Here is a 23,960-nt window from a genome sequence, read left to right on the forward strand (position 1 = left end):
TGTTCTGATTTGAGCCTGTCGCAGCTGACTGGGTGAGCGGTGTGGTTCATACCTGTACATCCAGGAACGACTGGTTGGCAGCCAAACAGCATGGACATTGTCCAGTAGAGGTGGACAAAGTAAGGCCCAAGTACTGCCCATCCTTTATTTAATCCATCCATTTTCTTTTCCGCTTTCTCCTCAAAAGGGTTGTGGATTTAATCAACCCCACCAAACATTTACATTAGCAAGAGTCCTAGAATGTTTGTAGCACCAATTTACTACCCTATTAAAAATACTTTTTACATAAAATATATTAGTAAAATAATGTATATTTTACAATAAAATACTGTTCAGGATTTATTTTAATTAATTTCTCATTAAATAACATCTGATTTTTTTTAATAAGTGAAATAAACTATTAAAAATGAATGTTCAATGAAACAAATCAATTTCACAAAATACACAATTTCACAAAATAAAATGTTAAAAAAATATTGAATTTTTGATAATTAAAAAGATATATTTGTGTTTCAGTAATTTGAATTCATTTCGCTAATTAAATATTTTGTTAAGCAACTCAAAAGTGAAACCAAAAACGTTTTCATCCGCTTTTGTGGAGAAAAGCAAGAGAGCTGAGATATTTGAACTTGCAAGCTCTTGACTGAATAAGTTTTGTGTTGTCTGTCAAATTTCAATATTTTGTTTTCAAATATAGCCTATTTGAACTATGTGCTTCATTCAAGTGAGTTCTCCGCGATATCCATCTGGTACCTCTCCACAATAATTTCGTCGAGAAAGTTCTGTACAACAATTCGAGCTGATTGGGCGATGCGTCATTCTAACGGATTTGTTTTAACCACTCACGGTCATGGGTGAAAATTTCGTCTTTGTTCTTGGCGAAGGGGCGAAAAGCACAAACATCTTACCAGCTAGAAATGCACGAAGCGCCTCTCGCTGTTTTAAACAAGGAAACGGAGAGTAATTATGCGAGAACTGAATTCATTGTAGCGTCCATTCGTCCATGTTAGGTTTGTTTGTTAGCCCCGGCTTTGGCTTCCTGGTTTCGTCACAGTTGCATATCCCGCCCCCTAAACACAATGTCGCTCTGTGATTGGTCTGAACTACCAGTGGTTCGGGAACGGCGGGAGCGGTACAAGATGTTTTTGTTTTTTTGTGTGTTTTTTTTTTGTTTTTGTTTTTGTATTCTCTGGGGTTAATTAACTCACAAATACCTCGAGAATTCATCTTGCGACGTTATATTTGAACCATACTAGTGACGTCATGACATTACTAAATATATGTTTTAAAAATGTTTTTCAGGCCATACAAAAAAAAATGACCAACACAACACACAATGTTTGTTAAAAGCAGATTGTTATGTATTGATTAGAGAAACAAATTCCTCTTGAAAATTGCACGAGAAATATTTGGAATAGTTGGAAGTGTTCTCCAAGTGAAACCAATGTTGTTAGTCAGCAGTGAATGGAAACTCTCACCCAGGGAGCACAATAGGCCCACCAAAACAGCAAGTAGAAAACAAACAGAGTGAATGATGTGCCTGTGTCACAGCCACCCACACGCAGACGCTCGCAATTACCCGAATGGTTACTCATCACGCAAAATCCTTATGAAAATGTTTTCAGTTGGAAAATGGCTCAGAAATTCTCCAATGATGTAAAGAGTAAAAACAAGACAAGAATGACTGGCATTTATTCTTTGATCACCCGATGTCACATGTCCAAATGTATTGTAACATACATGCCCAACAACAGCATACTTTTTTTTTTTTTTTTTTTAATAAGGCACTCTTCATAGAGTCTTCATGAATGGCTTTATCAACATAAACAGAGCAGACACAAACCATAAGGAGGATGCTACCATTGTCATTCTCAATCATTAAGATTACATCACACCTTTAGCATAACACTTATAGAAAGTGGACATAAAAGCAAATGATGATTGTAGCGGAAATTGTAGACATTCAACTTGGAGCGAATTTCTCCTTCTTTTCGCTTTTCCATCATTCACTTCCACAATGACGATCTCGCTTATTTGCCACCGCACATGCATGCAAGTCAAGTGTCGCCTTGACCTCAACGATGGACGACTCAAAGGACGTCAACACTCAGGCTGCAGGTCATGGCCCGGCCTAAGCAGTAAGCTTATTCAAATACAATTCATTCAAGCCTAATTCCTGATCAGAACATGGCTTGTCATAATTATCATCTAAACACAATAATGTTTGTAAATGAGTACATGTTAACATTAAAATAGCAAATGTTATCTTTCTCTTGTCAGGTCTCATCAGCCTCCACAATAACAAAGAAAACATGTTGAAAAACAAAAGAAAAAACAGCTTTAACGACTAAAAAGAAAAAACAAATATTGAAAATATGTGGATTTTCTCTTTATAAATATATTCACTTCATCCCACCTAATTACACTTCTTTTATATACTGTATGTAAAAAAAAAAAAAAAAAAATCCTTTGGGTTTCTCCCTTCAATCAACCATCTGAGATGACATCTGCATAGGTTTCGCACAGCTCATACATACACACGCACGCACACGCAAACAGACAAAGAGAAGCCAGCATGACAGCTTGCATTCACATCATCACGTCACCTCAACGGAAGCCCGACAGCTTAGTAAGAACTCAAAGTGCTCGTGAAGTCTTGAAGCAGTGAGGATGGAGGTAGACTCTTTTCTTTCTTTTCTTTTTTTTTGCCTAAAAAAAATAGTAACGTCGAGGATCAGTTTCAAGTCAACCCATCTTTCCATCAGGATTTGCTATGTGACTTTTTTTTTTGTCCTCCTCACGCTTGTGTAAACATTGGAAGAATTTGGTTACCTAGGAAAATGTTTGAAATAATAGAGGAGAGAGTGTTTCTTCTCATGGGCAAGTTCATGATGCATTCGTTGGGGGATGTTCAACAAACATGAAGGCCTCCCTGACAAAAGTATTCAAAGTAAAATGAAAGCTAAAGTGCTGAAGAGAATTCGTTTTGATTGATCCAACGTGGAGAGTTCAGTTGTTTTCTTTTTCATTTTCACAAAAATGCCAGAGATGTATCGTGACAGGCAAAAAAAATATTTTCTCTTCCACTAGATGGCAGAATGTACACTTAAACCAGGGATGGGCAATGGAGCCAATCAGTTCCATTTCGTCCCTCCCGACCGCCAGGTGGCGCTGCTGTAACCAGCACGGAATTCCCCTTGACGCTGTCCACCTGGCGGTCGTTCGGGACTCATAGAACCGTAGTTACATTCGTAACTTTCGTTTTGTTGCTGTTGTTGTAATGACAGTGTTCACCATTAGGTGGCAGACATCAATCGAGAGCACCTCCAATGCCAAGCCTGAACTGGACTTCTTCTTCACAGAAGAAGAGCGAGCAGGTCCAGGCCAGAAATTTGGTCAAGAAAGAATAACTGTTGACAGTTTGTTGAAGTGTATGAGAAATTTTGTGTCCTCCAAATGGTTAAATGTGAGCTTTTGGAAAGTGCTTTAAGCACTAGATGGTGTCGATAAACACGCTATATAATGAGTAAATTGGTGAAATATGCTGGGCTCCACTGTTTACTTTTTGTTTTACGTCGTGAGATGTTCTTTAATGTAAAATCTCCCAAACAAAATGATTAAATTCCTCAATTAATTAAGAGTTGTGTCGCTGTGTTCCGGCTGCTCGCTATGCCTAACATACGTGTCCTTAGCATGACACGAGCGATGCAAACATTGGTGCAGCATGAAATCCCTAACAGGCTTGGCAGTGGGAAGAAGCGGCGGGTCAGAGGCACTACAAGGAGACCTTCCTCGGTAGACGTAAACGTTTGGACCCTGATTGCGTCCTGCAAGTGGCCTCGGCCTCTATTGTGACATTGTGACCCCCTCGTCACAATTTGGACGAGGACTGTTGGGGAAGATAAAGTGCAAAAGTACAAGCCGAGCCCCCGAACCTCAATGTATAGAAAAACATTTCAGCATGTGGTCCATTATCCTTGATATGCAGCTACTAGTACGCTCCTTGTCGTCACAACTTTCACATGCTACAGGGGTCAGCAACCTTTCCTGTAAAAAGAGGCCAAAAAATAACCACAAAAATCTGCCAATTATTTGAACATGGTGATGAAGGAAACAGTTTTTGCGTTAGGCTAATGTACTGAGGGCCCAAGAGATTCATTTTCATTCATTTTCTTCTCTTATGTTTTTGGATTTATTTATTTTTTTGTTTGTGTGTAATTTTTTTCATACATTTTTAGGCTTTTCTGCCTCTCTGGAAATTTTTGGCAATTTTATGGACATATGGTAATTTTATGCCTGTCTTCTTTCTTTTTTGAACATGTTATGGTTATTTTTTTTATTTCTAACTTTTTGCAAACAATTTTCTAACATTTTTGGAAAAAAATTTTTTTTTACATTTTAGGGTAATTTTTGGGATTTCTTGTTTTGTTTTTGTACATTTTATGGTTACATTCTGAGCATTTCCTTTTTTTTTTGTTCAATTTTCAGATATTTTTTTATGCAAATTTTCTGCTTTTCCTCTTTCTTTTTGGAAATCTTATGGTCACTTTTAGGACATTTTCAAACACTTTTTCCATCTACATTTGGTCTCTTTTTCTGAGAACTTAAAATTTGGGGTCTACGTTTTTTTTTTTTTAAATATTTGTTAATTTATAATGTAATCATTAATTTAAAGAACATTTGATCTAAAAAATAAACAAATATGTAAAAAAAAAAAAAAAAAAGAAAATCTCTACTCATGTTTTCCGAGCTCCACAAAGAGCCACAGGAGAGGGACTAAAGTGGCTCTAGTGCAGTGGTAGCAAACTGCAGTCCTCGAGGGCCGGAGTTCTGCAGGTTTTATAGATTTCCCTACTCGAAGTGTAGCTGATTCCAATTTACAGGCTCGTTATCAGGCTTCTGCAGAACTTGCTGATGAGCTGATCATGAATCAGCTGTGTTGAAGAAGGGGAATATCCAAAACCTGCAGGACTGAGGCCCTCGAGGACCGGATCTCGCCACCCCTGCTCTAGAGCCTCAGGTTGCAGACCCCGGTGCTGGTAGGACAACAATTGTTAGTGTTAAGGCAAAAATTGTGCACTACTTAACAACTGTGAGCCACTTGTACTTCTTGAGACATTACAAAATTCTACTAGGTAATGCCTTGCACTTCACTAGTAGTATTTATCTGCAACTAGTGCACATTTTTGCCTCACTAGTAATTCATGGTCAAGTGTGTGGAAATGTTATCCAGTTATAGAAGTAGTGGAAATGCTACTAGTACACCACAGTTGTTGTACTAGTACACTGAATTGAAGTGAGAGCCAAGAGTGTACTAGTGGACATCAAGGACATGGAAGAAAAAAAAATAAAAATACTCAAAAGTTTTTCCAAATCAGTGCGCGTGTGCCCGCTGCCCGTCTTTGGCTGCGTTGTTCCACCTGTTCTGTGCTGTGATGTGATGTCACTTCCTTCTTGTCCACGTGCGTCCGTCCGTCCGTCTGCCGCACTCAGTTCTTTTTGAAAAAAGAGAAAAGTTTTCGCTCCCGGTCGGAGAGGCGGAGCGCTCGTCTGGAGGACGGAGCAGCGGGACCTCTGGACGATCTGGACGCCGAGGACGAGCACCACTCGTCCTGGTGCTTGTCCATTAACTGCTGGTCGATCACTCGGTGCATGTCGTCCTAAAACAAAAAAACACATGCAACATTCGCATTACTGGCCCCAGGTCAGCAATTCCTTACACATTTTACTCACAAACTGGTAAACTCCACTATTAATAAACTTTCCTCGATATGCAAAGACACAAAAATACATTACAGCTAAAATAGCAGCAGAATTTGTCTTCAAAAGCGCAACAAAAATGGTTTCCTCCATTTTCTGTTTATGCCAAGGTCCGATTTGTGAACATATTACATTAATCAGCTTATTGAAGATTGCTTTCATTTTGGTTCTGAATGTGGAGATGGGATTCAGCTGCTGCTTAGTGGATAAGCGGATTTTTTCAAGTGGGATGCAGGACTGCAGACCACCTTAAAATCTAGAAGAAAAGATTTCCCACAATATCGTCGTCGTCATGTTCACAATATTTAAAAGGAACACATCTGTCAGGTTGATTTCCATGTGTGCAGCCTCTAGTGGCTAGTTTATTAGTGCAATTTAATTTTCATTAGGGATGTTTTGGCCTTCTAGTTTTAAAATCTCTCTTTTTTTTTATTGTAATCTTTTTTTTTTAAATATCGCCAACCCACCCACAATATCGTGATAATTATCGTATCGTAACCTTCATATCGTGATTTCGTATCGTGATGTTTGTACAGCCGTGTCCAAATTATGGCCCGGGGGCCATTTGCGGCCCACCATACATTTTTTGGTGGCCCACAAATACTAAAAATATTTTTTCAATACTGTTAAAAAAAAAGAGAAAAAAAAAAGAGGGTGTATTAAACGTTTCTAGCTACGCAAAAACACACATTTGCAACTAATAATTTGGTTTCAGAAATAAAAATAGTTTCATCCACTTGTTGGTTAGTGTCAAGGTCCAATTTGTGAAAACATCACATTAAATTCATGGTTCTTAAGTGTGGTCAGTTTACTACCGATTGTTAGCAGTTTACAATAAGTAACTGTAAATTATATCAACAATTTATAATGAATTGATTTTTACCATGTTTAATAACTAACTAAAAAAACATCTATCAAAGTGGCCCTTGCAGCTTTCTATTTTTCTGTATGTGGCCCTCAGAGGAAAGTTTGGACACCCCTGTGTAACCCCACTATGTGGCCACCAGGTGGCGCTTTACACATTTGCTACTGTCATTTTTAATTTTTTTTTGGCAAATTATTGTTTTGAAATAAAACGAAAACACTTTTAAAACTAATTATTATGCATTTTTTAATGTTTGCCTAACAACATCTTAATGAGGCTCATGTTTGAGTTGTTGTCTAAAAAGCAAAGTCAACTCGACCTTCAAACATCTAAAAACATGGTCGTTACAAACGTGTGGTCACGGATGCAGGTGGCAGACAGCGGAGACAGATGAACGCAAAATGGCGGGTGACATCGTACTCGTTTCAGCCGGGATGGGCGCTTTTTCCCCGTGGCATGGAATGGCGCAGGGTTAGTGCGGGGTGGAATGGTGGGACGGTGCAGGTGGGCTCACCTCTAAGGCAGGAAGGGGAGTGTACCGCGGGTGGGGGGGGGGGAGAGGTTGCTTGGTACGGAGGCTGTGAAAGGCCACTAGATCAGAAACCACAAGAGCCAAACTGTAAAGAGCCCTGAGGATGCAAACTGTGGGCAGGGAAAAGAGAGAGAGAGAGAGAGGAAAGAGCCGCTAGTTACAGAGGATGAAGAGGAGGAGGAAGGGACGGAACGAGTCTGATCACCGCCAAGTAATTAACTCTCTCATTACAAACGCGTGTGTGCGTGCTTCAACGAGTGTACCATGCGGAAGTGAGTGACTTCCTGTGTGACGTAGACTTAAAGCAGTGCTTCTCAATTATTTTCTGTCACGCCCCCCCCCCAGTAAGAAGAAAACATCCCCCCCCCACTCCAACACGACTATAAATAGTATCATTTTTCTATAAAATTCTTATAAGCACACCTCTGCATAACACTGCATCCGTATTAACGAATAAGAGAATAAAAAAAAAAGAAAGAAATATAGACCAACTTACAACAAACAATAGCTTTATTAACTGTAACAGAAAAGATTTAAAGTGCATCTGAAATTCAAAAATAAAATTAAACCCTTAATTAAACTATAAACATTTTTTGACTGACCATGTCAAACCATATGATACGGAAAAATAAAATTACATAAAATCAATAAATAATAATGCATTCAAACTGATCACCAACATTAACTCAGGAGCACAAAAAAAAAAAAAAAAAACAACTAAATAAATTAACCTGCAAAACAAAAATATAAAATCATTTGTGCTGATTTTTATTTATTTATTTATTTATTTTTTGCTGTGTGCAAAGCGCGCATGCTCAGTGCAAACAAAACCTCTACACCGCCAAGCGAATGCTCCCTGCGCACACTCTGCCAATAATGAGTGCGCCACTGCCCCCTAATGTAGTGGACGTGCAATTGCACTTTATTCTCGGACAGTAAAAAAAATAAAATAAATAAAAACAAAAAAATACAAAAGCATGTTCCCCGAGGTCAAACGGTCCCCCCTTGATGGAGCCTCGCGCCCCACTATTTGAGAAGCACTGACTTCAAGGTGAAGAAACTTCAGTACAAGGTGCGAATTGACGCATCTCCATCACGACAACTCACCTGCCAGGCCTCCAGCTGCTGTGACAGATTGAGCTTCTGCTGGATGGCATCCAAAAGCTGACTATTTAGAGACATGATGTCGATTTTGCACTTGGCCAGCTCCATCTCCACTGCCTTCTTCCTGGAAAGACACAAACACACGGTCACAAGATGGTGAATGGCGTCCTACAAGCATTTATTTATGTATGTATTTATTGATTGATTTTTGGTGAGCCCTACTTGGCTATGGCGTCATCTCTGTCTTTAATGGCACTCTGGAGCTGCTCGCTGGGTTCTCGGACCTCCGCCATGGTCCTCATCCGCTCAGACTCCTCTTGGAGGGAACACATTTCTACTGAGAGCAGCGCCATCTGCAGGTTTGATGAGGAAATGCCATGGACTTTAGTGAAACTCTTGTGCAACTCTTGTTGAATGGACAACGTTTTTGGGTTTAGTGGAAATCTATAATGTTTTTTGTTTGTTTGTTTAACTACTTCCAAATGACTGTTATGAAAAATTTAATTAAATCAACAATATTAGAGGCCAACAAACATGTTTGCACAGTACTGTACAGGTACTGTCTAGCTCATTTGCGCCCAAAAACGTATAAATACATTTTTTAAAAATGTTTTAAGTGTCCCCAAAAACGTATTTATACGTTGTTGTTGTTTTTGGGTTTTTTTTATGCTAGCACATACAGAAGCCTTTGATGCAGCCTCTCAACTGCAAACATTTGCAGAAATGGTAGTTATTACACAAACGGCCAGTAGGTGTCAGCAGAGCAAAAGGAGATCAACCAAGGCCATGTTGAAAAAAAGCTCAATTACTCACAAGTTTAAATAGATTTGTGAAAATTGATTAAACTTAGCTATATTCTAATGCGAATTGCTACAAAACGGAAACAGACAGAAACTTTTTTTTCCCCCAATGAAAGAAGAGATTTTAATCTTTCATTTGATAGGTTCCATGTTTTTATAGCAATAGAACACAATATTCTGTGGGGCTCACAAAATCAGTCAAAATCCAGTAAAACAACCGGGAGCGAACGGGATTGCGAAATGTGAAAATGGCGGCAAGCGAATGAGCTAATGGAGCTGACTTTCTCCACGTACCTGATTGTGCAGCTGTAGCAACTCTTCTTTACTGTTGAGCGTCTTGTCCTGCTCCGCTTCATACAACTCTCGGACTTCTCTCAGCTCTTCTCCCATCTTCTTCACTTGCTCCTCCAGAGCCTCCTCGTCGCTGCGTCGAGAACCCTTTCAACAGTCAACGCACAAAACTTCCATTTTAATGCCACTAATTCTAAAGCTTATGAAGAAAGGGACAAAATCTAAAACGTTAAAACAGCAAACAAAAAAAAGTAAAGCACAAAGAGTAACCACAAAAATCAGAAGTGGCTTTACACCGAGTTAACTAACAAATCCAAAATACTGTCAGATGTTTCATAAGCAAACAATAATACATAGTCTGAACCCATTTTCTGAAGACATTCTGAGGTCAAACAATATATTATAATGTACAAGGCTGGAATTTAACTTGGCCTTTTCTAAATATAAAAAAAAAAATAGAATCCTGGGTCAGTTTCTGTTAGGTCACATGCTACAATCCATTTTAACCCTATAACGCCAAATGCATCACATTTTGAGCCCTCTATTTCACGAGTATAATATTTTTCTCCCCATTAAAACTCAAATGCATTGCACGCATAATCCATTAGAGGGCAGTATCACCAAGCTGATGGCTTTTCCAGCCAAACTTGCAAGATCGCCCCAAAGAAAGGAGACACACTTATACTTATTAAAAGTGGGAAATGTTCTTTATGATTTTTTAGAAATATTAATATGTTTGTTATGTCGGTTTATTATTATATTTTGGACAGTTAGAACTATTTTTAAATTTAAAAGCATTGTGACTGGATGTATCAAATATGACACAAATCAAGTCATATGTCATTTAAAAAAATAAATAAATAGTTTTTTTTTCCCAAAAGGACCAATAAATACTTTATTTATCAAGACAACAAATTTTCTCTATTTTATGGTTCAGGCTTTATAAGGATTAAACGCTGTCTAGCAGAAATACATTTTCTTAGCAAAGGGCTTTGTAGTTGTAAATTTAGCCCGTCATCTTTTATAGCACATAATTTATCAACATCCCCAAGATGTAAAAGGTCAAAGTGTCAGAAAGAAACAAATGCAGTACTGGTGGATACAACTACACTTGAACTCTCCAAAGTGCAAAAATTTAATCCGACCACCGCAACCTATACGATCCATTTTCTATCATGCTTGCAGGTAAACTGGAGCCTATCTCTGCAGTTGCCTTTAGGTCAGCAGTCAACTGCAGGACAGAAAATTTAATTTAATTAAATATCGCTAGCCATATCTCAAACTGTTGGTACCGTTGACTCGTTGCCATCCAGCAGGTTCTGTGTTAGCCTGCGTAGTTCCAGCAGGCTGGCATGAAGGCTCCCGGTTGGCACGTCCTTGGCAGAGGACGTCTCCGAGGACTCGTCCATGGAAGAGTCTGTGGATAGCGCAGAGTCTGTGACGTCATTCCCTCGCAGATGGGAGCACAGCGAGCGCACCTCACAGTAGGCTTCCCACAGCTGAAGACGCAGCTACGGACGCACGGACGGACAGAGAGTCGAAATAAGAATTCCGAGCTTGTGTGGCTTGTGGCTGTCAGTCGGGTTGGGACGGGCGTACCTGCTCCCTCTCCTGCTCCTGTTCCTCTTGCTCCATGCTTTGCTCGATCTCACACATCAGGCTGGACTGGTGGGGGGTGAGGCCGTGCAGGCTGCTCTCCTCCGTTAGCTCGTCCAGCCGAGCCGTTAGCTGCCTGTGGGACGACTGAACTTCCTGCAGCTCCACCTGATTCTGCCGCAACTGAACACAACATAACCACAGCGCGGCTTCACAGAATGACAGTACCTCGGAGCTCAACAAAGTCAAAACATGGCTTGAAGAAAAACACAAACAATGGAAGGCTACCAATACAAGTAGAAGGTGTAGATCAGGGGGTGGCCAAACTACGGCCCGCCGTCCATTTTTTAGTGGCTTGCGACATATGCTAAAAATGGCATTTGACTCAGTTCAAATAAAATAAAATCCAAAATGTTTGCGATGGTCAAAGTAAGAAGGGAGGGTGTCGAAAAACACAGGTGCTATTAAAGTTTATTTTAGTTAATTAAAACTAACAAAAAAAACTACAATTCAAAACAACAATTTCGTTAAACAAAATAAAATAAAAACGAAGATGCTTTATAAAAAAAGAAAACTAATTGAAACTACATTTTATGTTTACAAAACTATCTAAAATAAAACTACAGCAACTATAATTATAGGAAAAAGGTCCTTCGTTTTTGTCTTTGGTAATTAATTTTATATATGAGCCTTTGGGGATTATTTTAAATGTGATTTTTAGTACATTTATTTTGATATAAACCGAAATAATGACATTGAGCCCATGGTGTTTTTTCAAATATTGTGCACAAGTAATACACATTTAAAAATAAAATAAAATAAAATAAAAAAAAACTGAAACGAACTAAACTAAAACTAAGCATTTATTAAAGAACTAAAACTAATTAAAAAAAAAAAACTAACAACCACTCTGAAAACTAATTAAAACTAACTAAATTTAAAAAAACAAAACTCAAAACAAAATAAAAACTAAAATGAAAAATTCCAAAACTATAATAATCCTACTGCCATGTTACAAATAAATTGGTTTATATACCTTTAGCATTTTTCTAAATATGCAAAAGCACAAACAAATTATTTGTACAATTTTTAGGACTAAACACAATTTCTCTTCATAACATTATGTGGCCCTTGCGTCCTTCTGATTTTCTGTTTGTGGCCCTCAAATGAAAAAGTTTGGACACCCCTGCTTTAAATGAAGAGTAACATTGTCATGACTGGGTCATGCAAGGGTTAACTTTGAGTCATGCAAGAGTTATGTTTGGGTCATGACCGTGAGGTCGAGCGTCTGATTTGAACTCATGTCACCATCATCTGGTTTCAACTGGGGAAAACGATATGTGATGTTCCCCATAACTGTGGTTAAATTCCAAAACTTCACAAGCTTCCCGATGTTTAAACAGAAAAATCAGTGCAAGCTGTTATCGAGTTTTGTACCTGTAGGTCCTTCTCGTGACACTGCTTCTCCAGCACCAGCGTCCTGTCGCGGAGGTCTTCCACGGTATTCTTGAGCACTTCGTTCTCCTCCAGCATGGCGTGCACGCGCCGCTCCAGCTCCATCTTCCTCTCCGACAGCATCTTAATCTAACATGTTCGGCGTCAGTGATTAGAGTTGACACCCCATCAAAACGGATTCTTGGTATTGTCTTGATTTCCTGGTCGATGGCAGACGTGACGAAAGGCCAAATATTGTGCCGTCCCGTCTGCAGGCAAACGGGGCTCTTACACGAGATTAAAAAGTACTCCCACTGGTCGTAAGAATGCCGGTTGCCTAGCGCAGGCGTAGGCGGCAGTAGCCACCCTCGTCTTAGGAATGTCTTGGTGATACGGTTGCGCCTACACAAAGCTTAATATCAGCTTACTCAGCAAGTGACGACCTTCAACTTGCCCTCAACATATTCTTCACAGTGGGACTTGGTTTGTTTTTGCCTGAGCAGAGATATAAACATTAAAATTAACAACAGCATATGACGATTTGATCCCATCTGGATTTGACCTACATCTGATAACCGACTTTTACACTGCAGCAGCTTACGCGCCAATCGCTTACTTATATATCACACATATAGCGCCACATTAGTCTTTCCTCACACAGATCAAACGGCAGGAGACCTCATCATGTAAAAAAATCAAAGCGGATGAAAAATGGAAGCAAACAGACATTGCAGCGACTCAGCTAAAAATAGAACATGCTTTTTTTTTCTTTTTTTTTTTTAACCAACTAAAGTGAAGTCTGTGCAGTCAGGGTGTTTTCCCTGCTGTCACATAAAAGACAGACAAAAAAAATAGAAGACACAGAATTTTAAAGTAAGCACTTTTACTGTGCTTAGTGCTATCAATGCTTCATCGTACGTGGCTGCAGTTAAACATAAGCACGAGTGACATCACAACACAACTCGTGCGCCTTTTTCTTTTTTTTTATGCCTGACATTAAGAAACAGGGGTTGCCATCAAGATAACAAACTGATACTTCATGCAAAATAGCGTAGAAATGAAATTCGTCTTTTGATTTTTTGTTTCTGTTCCCATTCCGTTTTGTTGGCAACAGCATAGCACATCGAATCATCTGCAATTCATACAATCCTTGTGTGCATACTTTGAAGGCAGCTTACATGCAGCATGCAGTGGGGCCAGACAACACCCGCTAACCTAACCACTCACTTCGAGTCCTTGCTGCTCCAATCGGGAAGGAGGGGAAAATTAATCAGCAAGATGCAAAGAGAAAGAGCAAATGATGAGAATAGCCTAACATAAGTTGTCTAGTGTTTTTTTTTAATGCAATAACATTGTCATAACACAGTAAGAAAATCTGTGTCTCTTTGGTAGGATTTTCTTCATTAAAATATTGAAAACTAGCTCACTATAGCTGGCCAGAGCTACAAGAGAGAAAGTATAAAGATATGGAAATTGTTTTATGGGTGGGTCGGAATGGATGAGTTTCATATTCTAAATTCAAAGTTGTTGATGTTGGATGAATGTGACATTTTTATTTCGGAGCAACCCAGACAGTCCAAGTCAACCACGGGGTATATGCTAGGGATGTAACGATATCCAAACATCACGATACGATATTATCACGATATGAAGGTCACGATACGATATTATCACGATATGAAGGTCACGATACGATATTATCACGATATTGTGGGGGAGTTGGCGATATTTAAAAAAGATCACATCCATCCATCCATCCATTTTCTTGACCACTCATTCCTCACAAGGGTCGCGGGGGGGTGCTGGAGCCTATTTCAGCTGGCTTTGGACAGTAGGCGGGGGACACCCTGGACTGGTTGCCAGCCAATCACAGGGCACACAGAGACAAACAACCATCCACACTCACAAGCACACCTAGGGACAATTCGGAGCGCCCAATCAACCTGCCATGCATGTCTTTGGAATGTGGGAGGAGACCGGAGTACCCGGAGAAGACCCACGCGGGCACCGGGAGAACATGCAAACTCCACCCAGGAAGGCCGGAGCCTGGACTCGAACCCGAGTCCTCAGAGCTGGGAGGCGGACGTGCTAACCACTCCCTCACCACGCCGCTGCTCCAGAAAGATTTTTTTTTGTAATTTATTTGGCCTAAAATGGCTCATTTGACATGAAAGGTTGCTGACCCCTGAGCTAGTGGAACCATACTTGAGGGGCTGCGCTGATAATGGCTTACTTCAGCTTGTAGCGTTTCGAGTCGTGTCATGTGCTGGCTTGTAGACGTACTCTTCTCCCTGAAGTCGTCCCGTAATGAATGCACCTGAGTGGATAGCTGCCGCTCCACCTCTGCAGCCTGGACAACACAGAGAGATAAATTGCAGTGAGAAAACTAGCAAGAATTCAAACAGACACACACACATGTACTCAGTGCAGATAGTGACGTAAAGTTGGACCGACAACAACTTGAATTATTTCCCCCTGACGGGAATCTCAGCTGCGCCGTTTATACAATGTGTCAATCCTCCCACCTAATTCTGTTCCCGTAAATGTTAAAATAACGGCTTATAAAAAACAAAAAAGAAAAAGTTTCCCAAAATCTCAAGGCCTGCTTCCAGAATCACTTAATACAGTAGTTTCCTGCTCAAGTAGTTGTGCAATCACGTGCCGCAGCATCAGCGAACTTTATGGGATCACTGACTGTGCTTTATTAGCATAACGTTGTAGTCAGGGAGCTGCCAATTACGAGATGATCACTGGCATACTGACAACAACTGCTAGAAAATTATTCACTTAATACAGCATAAAGAAAACTGCATTCTAAACATGTACACAAACATAATGTCTACATTTAGGGCTGTCACTATTGACTATTTTTTAATATTCTATCGATTATGTGAATACAATTTCATTTTACATTAAAGTTACAAAATCAACATTCTTTTTATTGTTGCGTCAAATTTTTTTGTATTTTACTCCATTTCACCAATCACAGAGCCAGAGTGACATGATGACTGTCCTCAGACATCTCCACAGTATTTACTGTATGAAATGAGTCGTTTGCGGTAGTGTACAAACAGAGTGCTCTATCATAGTTTTTGCACCACTAACTTAAAAGTCGCCGAGTCATTTATTTATTTGGCTTTTGTTTTTGTCGAAAACTGCCTCGTCTCGCACTTCTCCCGGGGTTGGTTTCTATGTCTGTGACGCACATGCGCAGCAGTGTTAATCAGGGTCATCCGCGATGGAAAGAAAAGCATTATGGGTAGTGTAGTGTCATGGCTAACCCGTGTTCACATCTCAACCCAAATACTTCATCTGAGGTAAACCTCCCATTCATGGCATCGCGGCAGTGATAAAGCAGCATTTAAAAAGAAAGCATTAGCATTACTATCGTGCATGTGTGTCACAGTGAAATACAAGTCAGGATTTCTCTTCATTTTTGCTGCATTTCACTTCTTTTTTCTCTCAAAGTCAGCCACTGCACCACCAGGGCCTAAACAGCCACATTTAGACAGATAGAGAACGAGGACGTAGGCAGCGGCGGAAGTACTGTATCTGTGGACAGCTGCATGACACTCTCCTCTTTGTGGAGCAACCAGATATGCAGTCTGTCATGGCCACTTCAGGGTCACGTCCCCGTAATAAGCTTTAACTACAGACTGACAGACTGAGATCATGGCTGACTGACATATCACTCACTTAATTTGCCAATGGGCTCTTTGCACAAATCCACTACTTCCTGAACTCAACACCACTCCTTCATTTCCTGTCTTCCATGAGTGGACAAGCTGATTAATCCAGGTGTGCCTGATTTCAGCAACTACAATAACATTGGCCAGACACACCTGGATTAATCAGTTTGTCCACTCACGAAAGACAGGAAACAAAAACGTGGTATTCAGTTCAGGAAGTAGTCGAGCTGTGCAAAGAGCCAATTCCTCACATTGCCCATTTCCATCATGCTTGCAAAAACATGGCAAAAGAAAAACGGCAATAATTTACCAATTACTGTACAACTAATCTGCAAATATGAACTGTTGAACACCGAGACCAGCATACAGTATGGTTTATGTCAAGTCAAGCTAGAAATAAAGGCAAAAACGCACACAATTTAGATCTTTACCTCAATCAATATGTTACCCGTTGTTAGTAATTAGCTTGAGTGAGGGGCAAAGTTGTTTTGGGTCCTGACTCAATGCATATGGCAAGGCTATTACCATGGATTATAGCCTAATCCCCGCTGTGCTGCATCTTACTCCGCGATTTATATCACTTCCTGCAGAGCGCCCTGCTTGCTAGGCTATCCTTTTTGTAACTGTTTAGACATTATTCCTAGGGGTGTGAATTGCCTAGTACCGGACAATTCGATTCGTATCACGATTCACAGGTCACGATTCGATTCGATACCGATTAATCCCGATATGAATTTATAAGTCGATTGTTGCGATTTTTTTCATTCAAATTTAGAAAATACTAATCAGTAAGCTTGTAGAGTGTAAGATTTATATGAAAATGTATTATTTATTTATCTGAAATTTCAGTCTTATAGAGGTTGTAATCTGTTTCATGTTTGAACAGCATTAAAATAAAATATTAAGGCTTAATGTTCCGTTCATATAACATTCTTCCATGCTCAAGGTGTGAATCCTAAAAAAATAAATAAAATAAATCGATTCTGCCGATTATTTAATCGATTCGAGAATCGCGCGATGTAGTATCGCGATATATCGCCGAATCGATTTTTTTTTTTTTTAACACCCCTAATTATTCCCGAGTTTTCCAATCAATTAATGCCAAACTGCTCAGTTTTAAAAGGCTAACAGCTCAAATTTAAGGAGCCTGGACAATTCTAATGTGGATAATATCACAATAGAAAGAGTTCTTTCATGGTTCATTCCCAATTGTTTATTCGTTGGATCGCTTTTGCCCAATCACAAACAAGCAAGCGAGCAAGCAATGGGGTAAAGCGTAGAATCAACTGAGCCATTGGTTAGTTTACCTAAATGAATATGATTAACTCAAAACAATGTTGCTACTGCTGTGATGGGTTAGCAAAGGCAACAGCAAACTTTAAATTATGTCAGACATTCGAGTGTTACTGTGCTTCCGATTAGAAACGGCATAACTTCTTGTTGCTGATGCAAAAGAATGACCAAAAGGAGTTCCTATTCATTTGTGGGCCTGTTACAAAGAGGGTGTTTTATTCAACTGCTTCAAAGATGGGAGCTAATTAGATACTGATCAGATGTTTTGATTCACGGAGTCAACAATCAGAACTGGAGGTGAGCTGGGACAAATGAAAATTGCTCGCCTCCTACAAGCAGCTCCCCCGAGGGAGTTTATGTTCTCACCATCCAATCAGACTTGTAAACAGTTGACATCACTTAGCGACAGCCCATTGCTTAGTAATGAGGAACACGGAGGAGGGGGCGGACGTTAAGCCAATTAGAAAAGTAGAAAAGGGGCGGAACAAGCAAGCACTGTGATTGACCTCATTTGTTCTATTATCCAAGGTTGCCATCTTCTTGCGCAAAGGAAATTAATCATGAGATCTGAGTCGATGCAGTCGACTAAACTCGTGGGAATGTCACACAATAACAGCAACCATAACATACTGTATGCCCCCTCCACACACAATCAGAGAAAGGTTTTCATGGATCAACACACACGCTGTTTTACAGCTACAGCAACGGATTGGTCCTGCACTCTGCTTTAATAAAACACGATGATGCCGTTGGGACAGAAGCTGATTAGAATAATAATCTAACCAGGATGAGAGGAAGCCCAGGAGCAAGATGCAATTTCAAACATTAAAAAACAAAAAAAAAAAAAACAAGGGAGGTAGGTCGTCTCTTTATCAGCATGTGTGAAGCAGCAGAACTTCTTTTCCCAGGAGAAGGATCAATGTACACACAAAGCCACAGACAGACAATCTTGCAAAGGAAGATTAAGATGTGCATGTCAGCTTTTGGGTACAAATCTCTGAGGCATTTTTGCCATGTGGCATTACTGGCCTCCCTGCCATGGAGGGCAGGCCGCAGCAAGCGAGCAACATGCTGAGTCAAAGCATGGGCAAATTATACACTTAAACTATGACATCACACTAAAATGAGGCTGCAGCAGTCAGATTTAGATTAGGGAGAGTAGGATGAAGTCAAATACATCTAAGGTCCAACAATTAGGAATTTAACCAGCATCACATCGAGAGGCGTAGAACAAACTTGACTAGGCGAGAAACAATGAGAGCGCATCGAGAATCACGAGACGCCAAGCCCCCTTTGGGCTGCGGAGATGCACAGAGGAACCGAGGTAATGATCCGACAAACACACACTTCTCGGTTTGGCTTAAATAGACAGTCAATTGATCGGATTGGCTGTGGCTAGACATGTGGGGAACAGGACTGACATGGAATCATCTGATTGGCTGTTGATCAAGTAAAGAGATGAAAGATTCTTGACATCACAGAGCGTTTTTCCAGAAAAAAACAGACACTTGACCTCACGGTCATGACCCAAACATAACCCTTGCATGACCCAAACTTGACCCTGGCATGACATGTATAAAACCGTACATGAGAACCTGCCTATAAAAGTCCGTACGAACAAAACCCAAGCTTCACGTACGCCAAAAACAAACAAACAAACAAAAACAAAAACAAAAAACGGAGATTATAAGACACTCATACGCACACCTGCACGCAATTTGCCTTTATAAATACACTCGATCCCAACCGGTGTGCGCAGGAGATTCCACTCCGTTCCCCGGGCCTAAGTGCGATTTGTGTAAGGAGCACATGTTGGCGAAGATAAAGTAAACAATGAACGGAATGACAAGAAAGAAGGCAAACTTCACCCTCATGTACATTCAAACTCTCATTGGAGAGGTCGAGTCACAGAAGGCCGTTAAAAGTACCGTGGTGGAATCTCTTGAAATGAGGTCAGGTGCAAATTGCACATGTATCTTTCTTATGTTTTGTTATTGTCCACAAAGATGTTATGATAATTACAGCTTGTAGTCCAGACTGTATTCTCAGCAACGTTTAATCACCCGTGAGTGTGAGGTTTCCTAATTCCTAGCTCAATTATTTCCCCTGATTTCTTAAGCACATGGACAAAATATTTGCCACAATTATCCTGCTCAATCGAACCGAATCATTCCATTTTAACTCATTCACTCCCGGCTGTTTTACTGGATTTTGACTGATTTTTCAAGGCCCACAGAATATTGTGTTCTATATTTTATAAAAACATGGAGCCTAACAAAAGAAGGTTTCGCAAGTGTATTTTTATGTTTCCGTTTTGCAGCAATTAGCATAGTAATATAGTTTTTCACAAATCTGTTTAAAAGTGGGGAAAAGAGCTTTTTGCAACATGGCACCAGTTGATCTCTTATACTCTGCTGCCACCTACTGGCCGTTTTTGTAATAACTACCTTTGATTCAAGCATTCTCTTCAGTTCAGCGGCTGCATCAAAGCCTTCTTTATGCTCTAGCATTTAAAAACAAAACAAAAAACGTATAAATACGTCTTTGGAAGCTAATGAGTTAAAATCTAACCGTCCTTGTATCACATCGTTCCCCATGTATGGAGATACGTATCGAATCGTCTTGATTCGAGAGATTTACACACCCGACTAAATACTGCAAGGGTCTGGTGGATATGTGACGTTAGCCAGGCCAGGACCATTTCCTACTAATGCAATTCATAATAACTACCTCGAAATAGCTGTCAATATGCAGAGTGGTTTTGCAGTGTGCGGGGCAATGGCTTTAAATTATTCAGCATGATAAGCTTCAAAAGCACACCTTTCACACCGGCGCCTTTGGCTGAAGTATGACCGATGGTGTGAAGGCAAATTGTCTGCTTGTGCATCTGGTTGAACATCTTTAGGCAAACTGCAATTCGACTGAGAGACCCCGACAACCAACCCAGGAAGAAATTAGCACGTGTTCCCTCTTTGCATGAGGTTTTCTTTAGAACACTTAAAGCCATGTGACACAAAGCCCAGACTAATTAAATCTTCCATGCTGCTTGAAGCTTTACATCTGAAGCACACACAAGCACGCACGCACACATTCGCACTCGTGCTATTTCTCACCCTTCGTAGTTGTTCCAGCAATCGGTGGTTTTGTTCGGATAGCTCGCTGATGGCCTTAGTTTTGTCCCTGTCAGCCTCTCTCAGCTGGAGCTGGTGTTGCTCCAGTTCTCCCTGCAGCTGCTGGACGTCAGTCTCCAGCTCGGCCACGCGGCCCTCCCACTCCCCCTCTCGATTTTCCAGACGCCAACGCAACTCATGCTTCTCCTGCTCCAAGTGCTGCCGGAAGAGACGGGCGACAAGATTAGATATCATATCAGTGGTGTTGTTAACGTTCATGAAAACATTTGTATATATTACACGGTATTATAGATGAGCCGGTAGTGCTTCAAGAAAAGGAGGTCGATCACCAATGGAATAGAAAAACTGCACTAGATGCAAAGTAAAAAAAAAAAAATTAACCATAGCGCAAGGTAAGCTTTTGCTTGACAACACTTGGTATTAGGGGTGTTAAAAAAAAAAATCGATTCGGCGATATATCGCGATACTACATCGCGCGATTCTCGAATCGATTCAATAATCGGCAGAATCGATTTTTTTTTTTTTTTTTTTTTTTAGGATTCACACCTTGAGCATGGAAGAATGTTATATGAACGGAACATTAAGCCTTAATATTTTATTTTAATGCTGTTCAAACATGAAACAGATTACAACCTCTATAAGACTGAAATTTCAGATAAATAAATAATACATTTTCATATAAATCTTACACTCTACAAGCTTACTGATTAGTATTTTCTAAATTTGAATGAAAAAAATCGCAACAATCGACTTATAAATTCGTATCGGGATTAATCGGTATCGAATCGAATCGTGACCTGTGAATCGTGATACGAATCGAATCGTCAGGTACTAGGCAATTCACACCCCTACTTGGTATAGTCTCTTTGTTTACTGTGTATTTATTTTTATTCTTTAATTGTTTGAGATAAATAAAGATCAACTCAAATCAAAATTTCATCCTTCTCTACTGATAGTCATGACCAATTGGTCAATTTGCTACTGACAATGGCTAGTTTAGATGCATTGGTTGTTGCCCTGATAAAAAATGGACGGATAGTAAACAAACGATTCAAAAACAGCCCCAACAAAACAAGCTAAAACCCGAAACAACATCAATGAGTCTGATATTGGGAAGCAGCTTAATCCTGAGCTGCACCATGAGGATGAATATGGATCAAAGGGCTGAACAGATGTACAGTAGATTCAGTGAGCCGAGTACGGTGAGGAGATTAGGCTCCTGTTTTTTTTTTTTCTCAGGCCACATGTTGGCTCAGATGAAGGATTCTCCCCCCCCAAAAAAGAACAAAAGAACAAAGACTACACCATGTAGTTTTTGGAGATCCCGAATACAATTCAGCATAGAAGCAAAACTAGAAAGTTTGAGCAAAGTCATTATGAATTATTTCCTGCTAGTAGGCCTACCAATAAATCAAGGCCACCTGCAGCACGCCATGAAAAGTGCCTTGAAATAATTTTTGTTGTATATTGTATAAATCGATTTGAATGAATGTCCTTCAGACACCACTCAGAAGAAAAGCTTGAATAGAAATACAGTGTTCCCTCGTTTTCCGCTGGGGTTAGGTTCCAAAAAATACCCGCAATAAATGAAATCCGCGAAGTAGTTAGCTTTATGTTTTACAACTCTTATAAATGTTTTAAGGCTCAAAAATCCCCGACCACACAATTTAGACACTTTTCTCATTGAGGCATTTACATGTTCTCACATTTCTCTCTTGTTCAAACATTGACAATGTTCAAACCTTCATAAATTTTATAAAATGGGTATATTACTGTAAAAAAATATGCAAAATTGCACTTAAAACTCATTCACTGCCTTTGACAAGTATACTTGTCAATTGTATTTTTTAGAGCGGTGCTAAATGGGGGCGAATCTGATTATGCTCCACTGTGAATATCAAACTTGGAAACGACTTTACTGATGCCCAACCGCTGGTAGATGACATCATTGCCCCATTTTATACAAAATAAACACAGTTTCAGAGTCCATGGGAGAAATGGCTGTATTTTGGCAAACCTACTTTTTTCTACTGTCAATTATAAAAGAACGGGACGGGGCAAAAAGTAGGGAGTCTATTCTGTTATTTGGTAGATTCGGTTTATATATAATTATTGAATGTAATATCACGTGAGTATTGGAAATTAAAAAATTTTCTATAATGACTGGCAGTGAATGAGTTAAAAAAAAAATCCGCGATACAGCGAGACCGCGAAAAGTGAACCGCGTTATAGCGAGGGAAGACTGTAATCAAATTGGCCCTTGAGCTAACTTTTGTCATGCTATGGCAACATGTTAACTAAAACGGAAGTGAACTTGTACCACTTATTGGTCAATTATCCCAGTTGATTTACATTATTGATTGGGCATTGTAGGCTACTCAAAATTGGAAGCATTAATCGCTTCATTACCTCTAATTTGTCGTTGAGGTCTTTGTGCATTCTCTCATATTGCTTCGTTAAATCTTGGTTTCTTTCTAGTAAAGCTTTGCCCAGTTTGGCAGCCAACACCAAATCCTTTTCCTTCTGGCGGAAGAGCGACAGTAGGTCGGCGTTATGGTCCAGGGACAGCTCTCCCGCTTTATCCTGCTCGTCGCTGAGCATGGCCAGTTCCTCTTCCAACGCCACGCCGAGGCCTCCGGAGCCGGCGTGGCGCAGCGGGTGAGCCGGGCAGCCTCCTGGCTCGTGAGCAGCGGGCTTGAGGCACTGCTCCATGGAGTCGCTGTCCAGCTCCAGTGGTGCTGAAGCCACACCAGAAGCGGTCAGGTCGAGGAAGAACGCAGACATGGCCAACTCCCTGGCAGGAGTCGGACGGAGGACGAGGCGACAGATAGGTAGGAGACGACTGATTTTTTTTTTTTTTTTTTTTTTTTTTACACCGAATGAACCCACCCTGCTCGGATCGGTTTGGGCTTACCGGGCAGGCCTGTAATTGAAAATTCATCCATCCTTGTTGTAGCTCCTTCAACGACTCCCATTACTCGTCGTTAACTTACAGCAGCTCTGCTTCGGAGTGAATCACAGCGAACAACGCCTCCCTCGTCTGCGGCTCACTCACTGGCTCTTGTTAAACGCCAGAAACAACAAATGTTATAACGTCGACATCGATGAGCTCCGCTAAGGTCTGTCGATGAACGCCCACCCCGTCGCAGGGCTCCGGGTCCCCCATTTTGCCGTCAGCCGGTTACTCGGGAGACATTAGTCTGGTGAAGAGAAGCTCTCGCCGTCTGCTCAATCGCATCTCGTGCACTTCTTGAATGCGCGCTCCCGCCGCGCCAATGACGTCAGCTGCAACCTGTTACAAGCGGCCATCTCATTGGCTGACAATGATAGCGCCATATTTTGGGGCTTCTCACGGTTGTGTGCGTGTGCGCGCGGGTGTGAGACCTCCACTAATGAGCACGAGGAGCGCATGGGGGGCGTCTGCAGTCTGCCACTTCATTTTAGGAAAGCTAGGATTTATTTTTA

The 23,960-nt window shown here is 40.5% G+C and overlaps 1 protein-coding gene across 3 annotated transcripts; it reads right to left on the reverse strand.

The window, feature by feature from the left end:
• Positions 1-1,794: 1,794 nt before the first annotated feature.
• Positions 1,795-23,736, reverse strand: bicdl1 (BICD family like cargo adaptor 1). Of its 3 annotated transcripts, XR_013283624.1 has the most exons (12): positions 23,410-23,736; positions 22,905-23,233; positions 20,478-20,693; positions 14,616-14,732; positions 12,386-12,532; positions 10,952-11,131; positions 10,645-10,863; positions 9,356-9,499; positions 8,484-8,614; positions 8,265-8,385; positions 7,140-7,267; positions 5,514-5,660 (listed from the first exon to the last, which is right to left on the reverse strand). XR_013283624.1 is itself a non-coding variant. In XM_077522282.1 (11 exons), the coding sequence occupies exons 1-11, from the start codon at positions 23,468-23,470 to the stop codon at positions 5,490-5,492; spliced, it is 1,836 nt and encodes a 611-aa protein (XP_077378408.1). In that variant the 5' UTR covers positions 23,471-23,736; the 3' UTR covers positions 1,795-5,489. The 3 variants fall into 3 exon arrangements, 2 of the variants coding, with proteins under 2 accessions (XP_077378408.1, XP_077378409.1); XM_077522282.1 differs by lacking the exon at positions 7,140-7,267 and having other exon boundaries at positions 1,795-5,660; XM_077522283.1 differs by lacking the exon at positions 7,140-7,267 and having other exon boundaries at positions 1,795-5,660; positions 22,905-23,289.
• Between the last annotated feature and the right edge of the window lie 224 nt (positions 23,737-23,960).

This window comes from Festucalex cinctus, chromosome 5, assembly GCF_051991245.1.
Source record: "Festucalex cinctus isolate MCC-2025b chromosome 5, RoL_Fcin_1.0, whole genome shotgun sequence".
Lineage (NCBI taxonomy): Eukaryota > Metazoa > Chordata > Actinopteri > Syngnathiformes > Syngnathidae > Festucalex > Festucalex cinctus.

Bases quoted from the DNA above. Each gene is read 5' to 3' on its own strand.
- bicdl1 (XM_077522282.1), bottom strand. From the start codon at position 23,470: ATGGGAGTCGTTGAAGGAGCTACAACAAGGATGGATGAATTTTCAATT. The intron at 14,733-20,477 runs GTGAGAAATAGC...TGTGTTGTCCAG, and splicing joins TGCTGGAACAACTACGAAGG to GCTGCAGAGGTGGAGCGGCA. The intron at 12,533-14,615 runs GTAAGCCATTAT...CGAACATGTTAG, and splicing joins TCGAAACGCTACAAGCTGAA to ATTAAGATGCTGTCGGAGAG.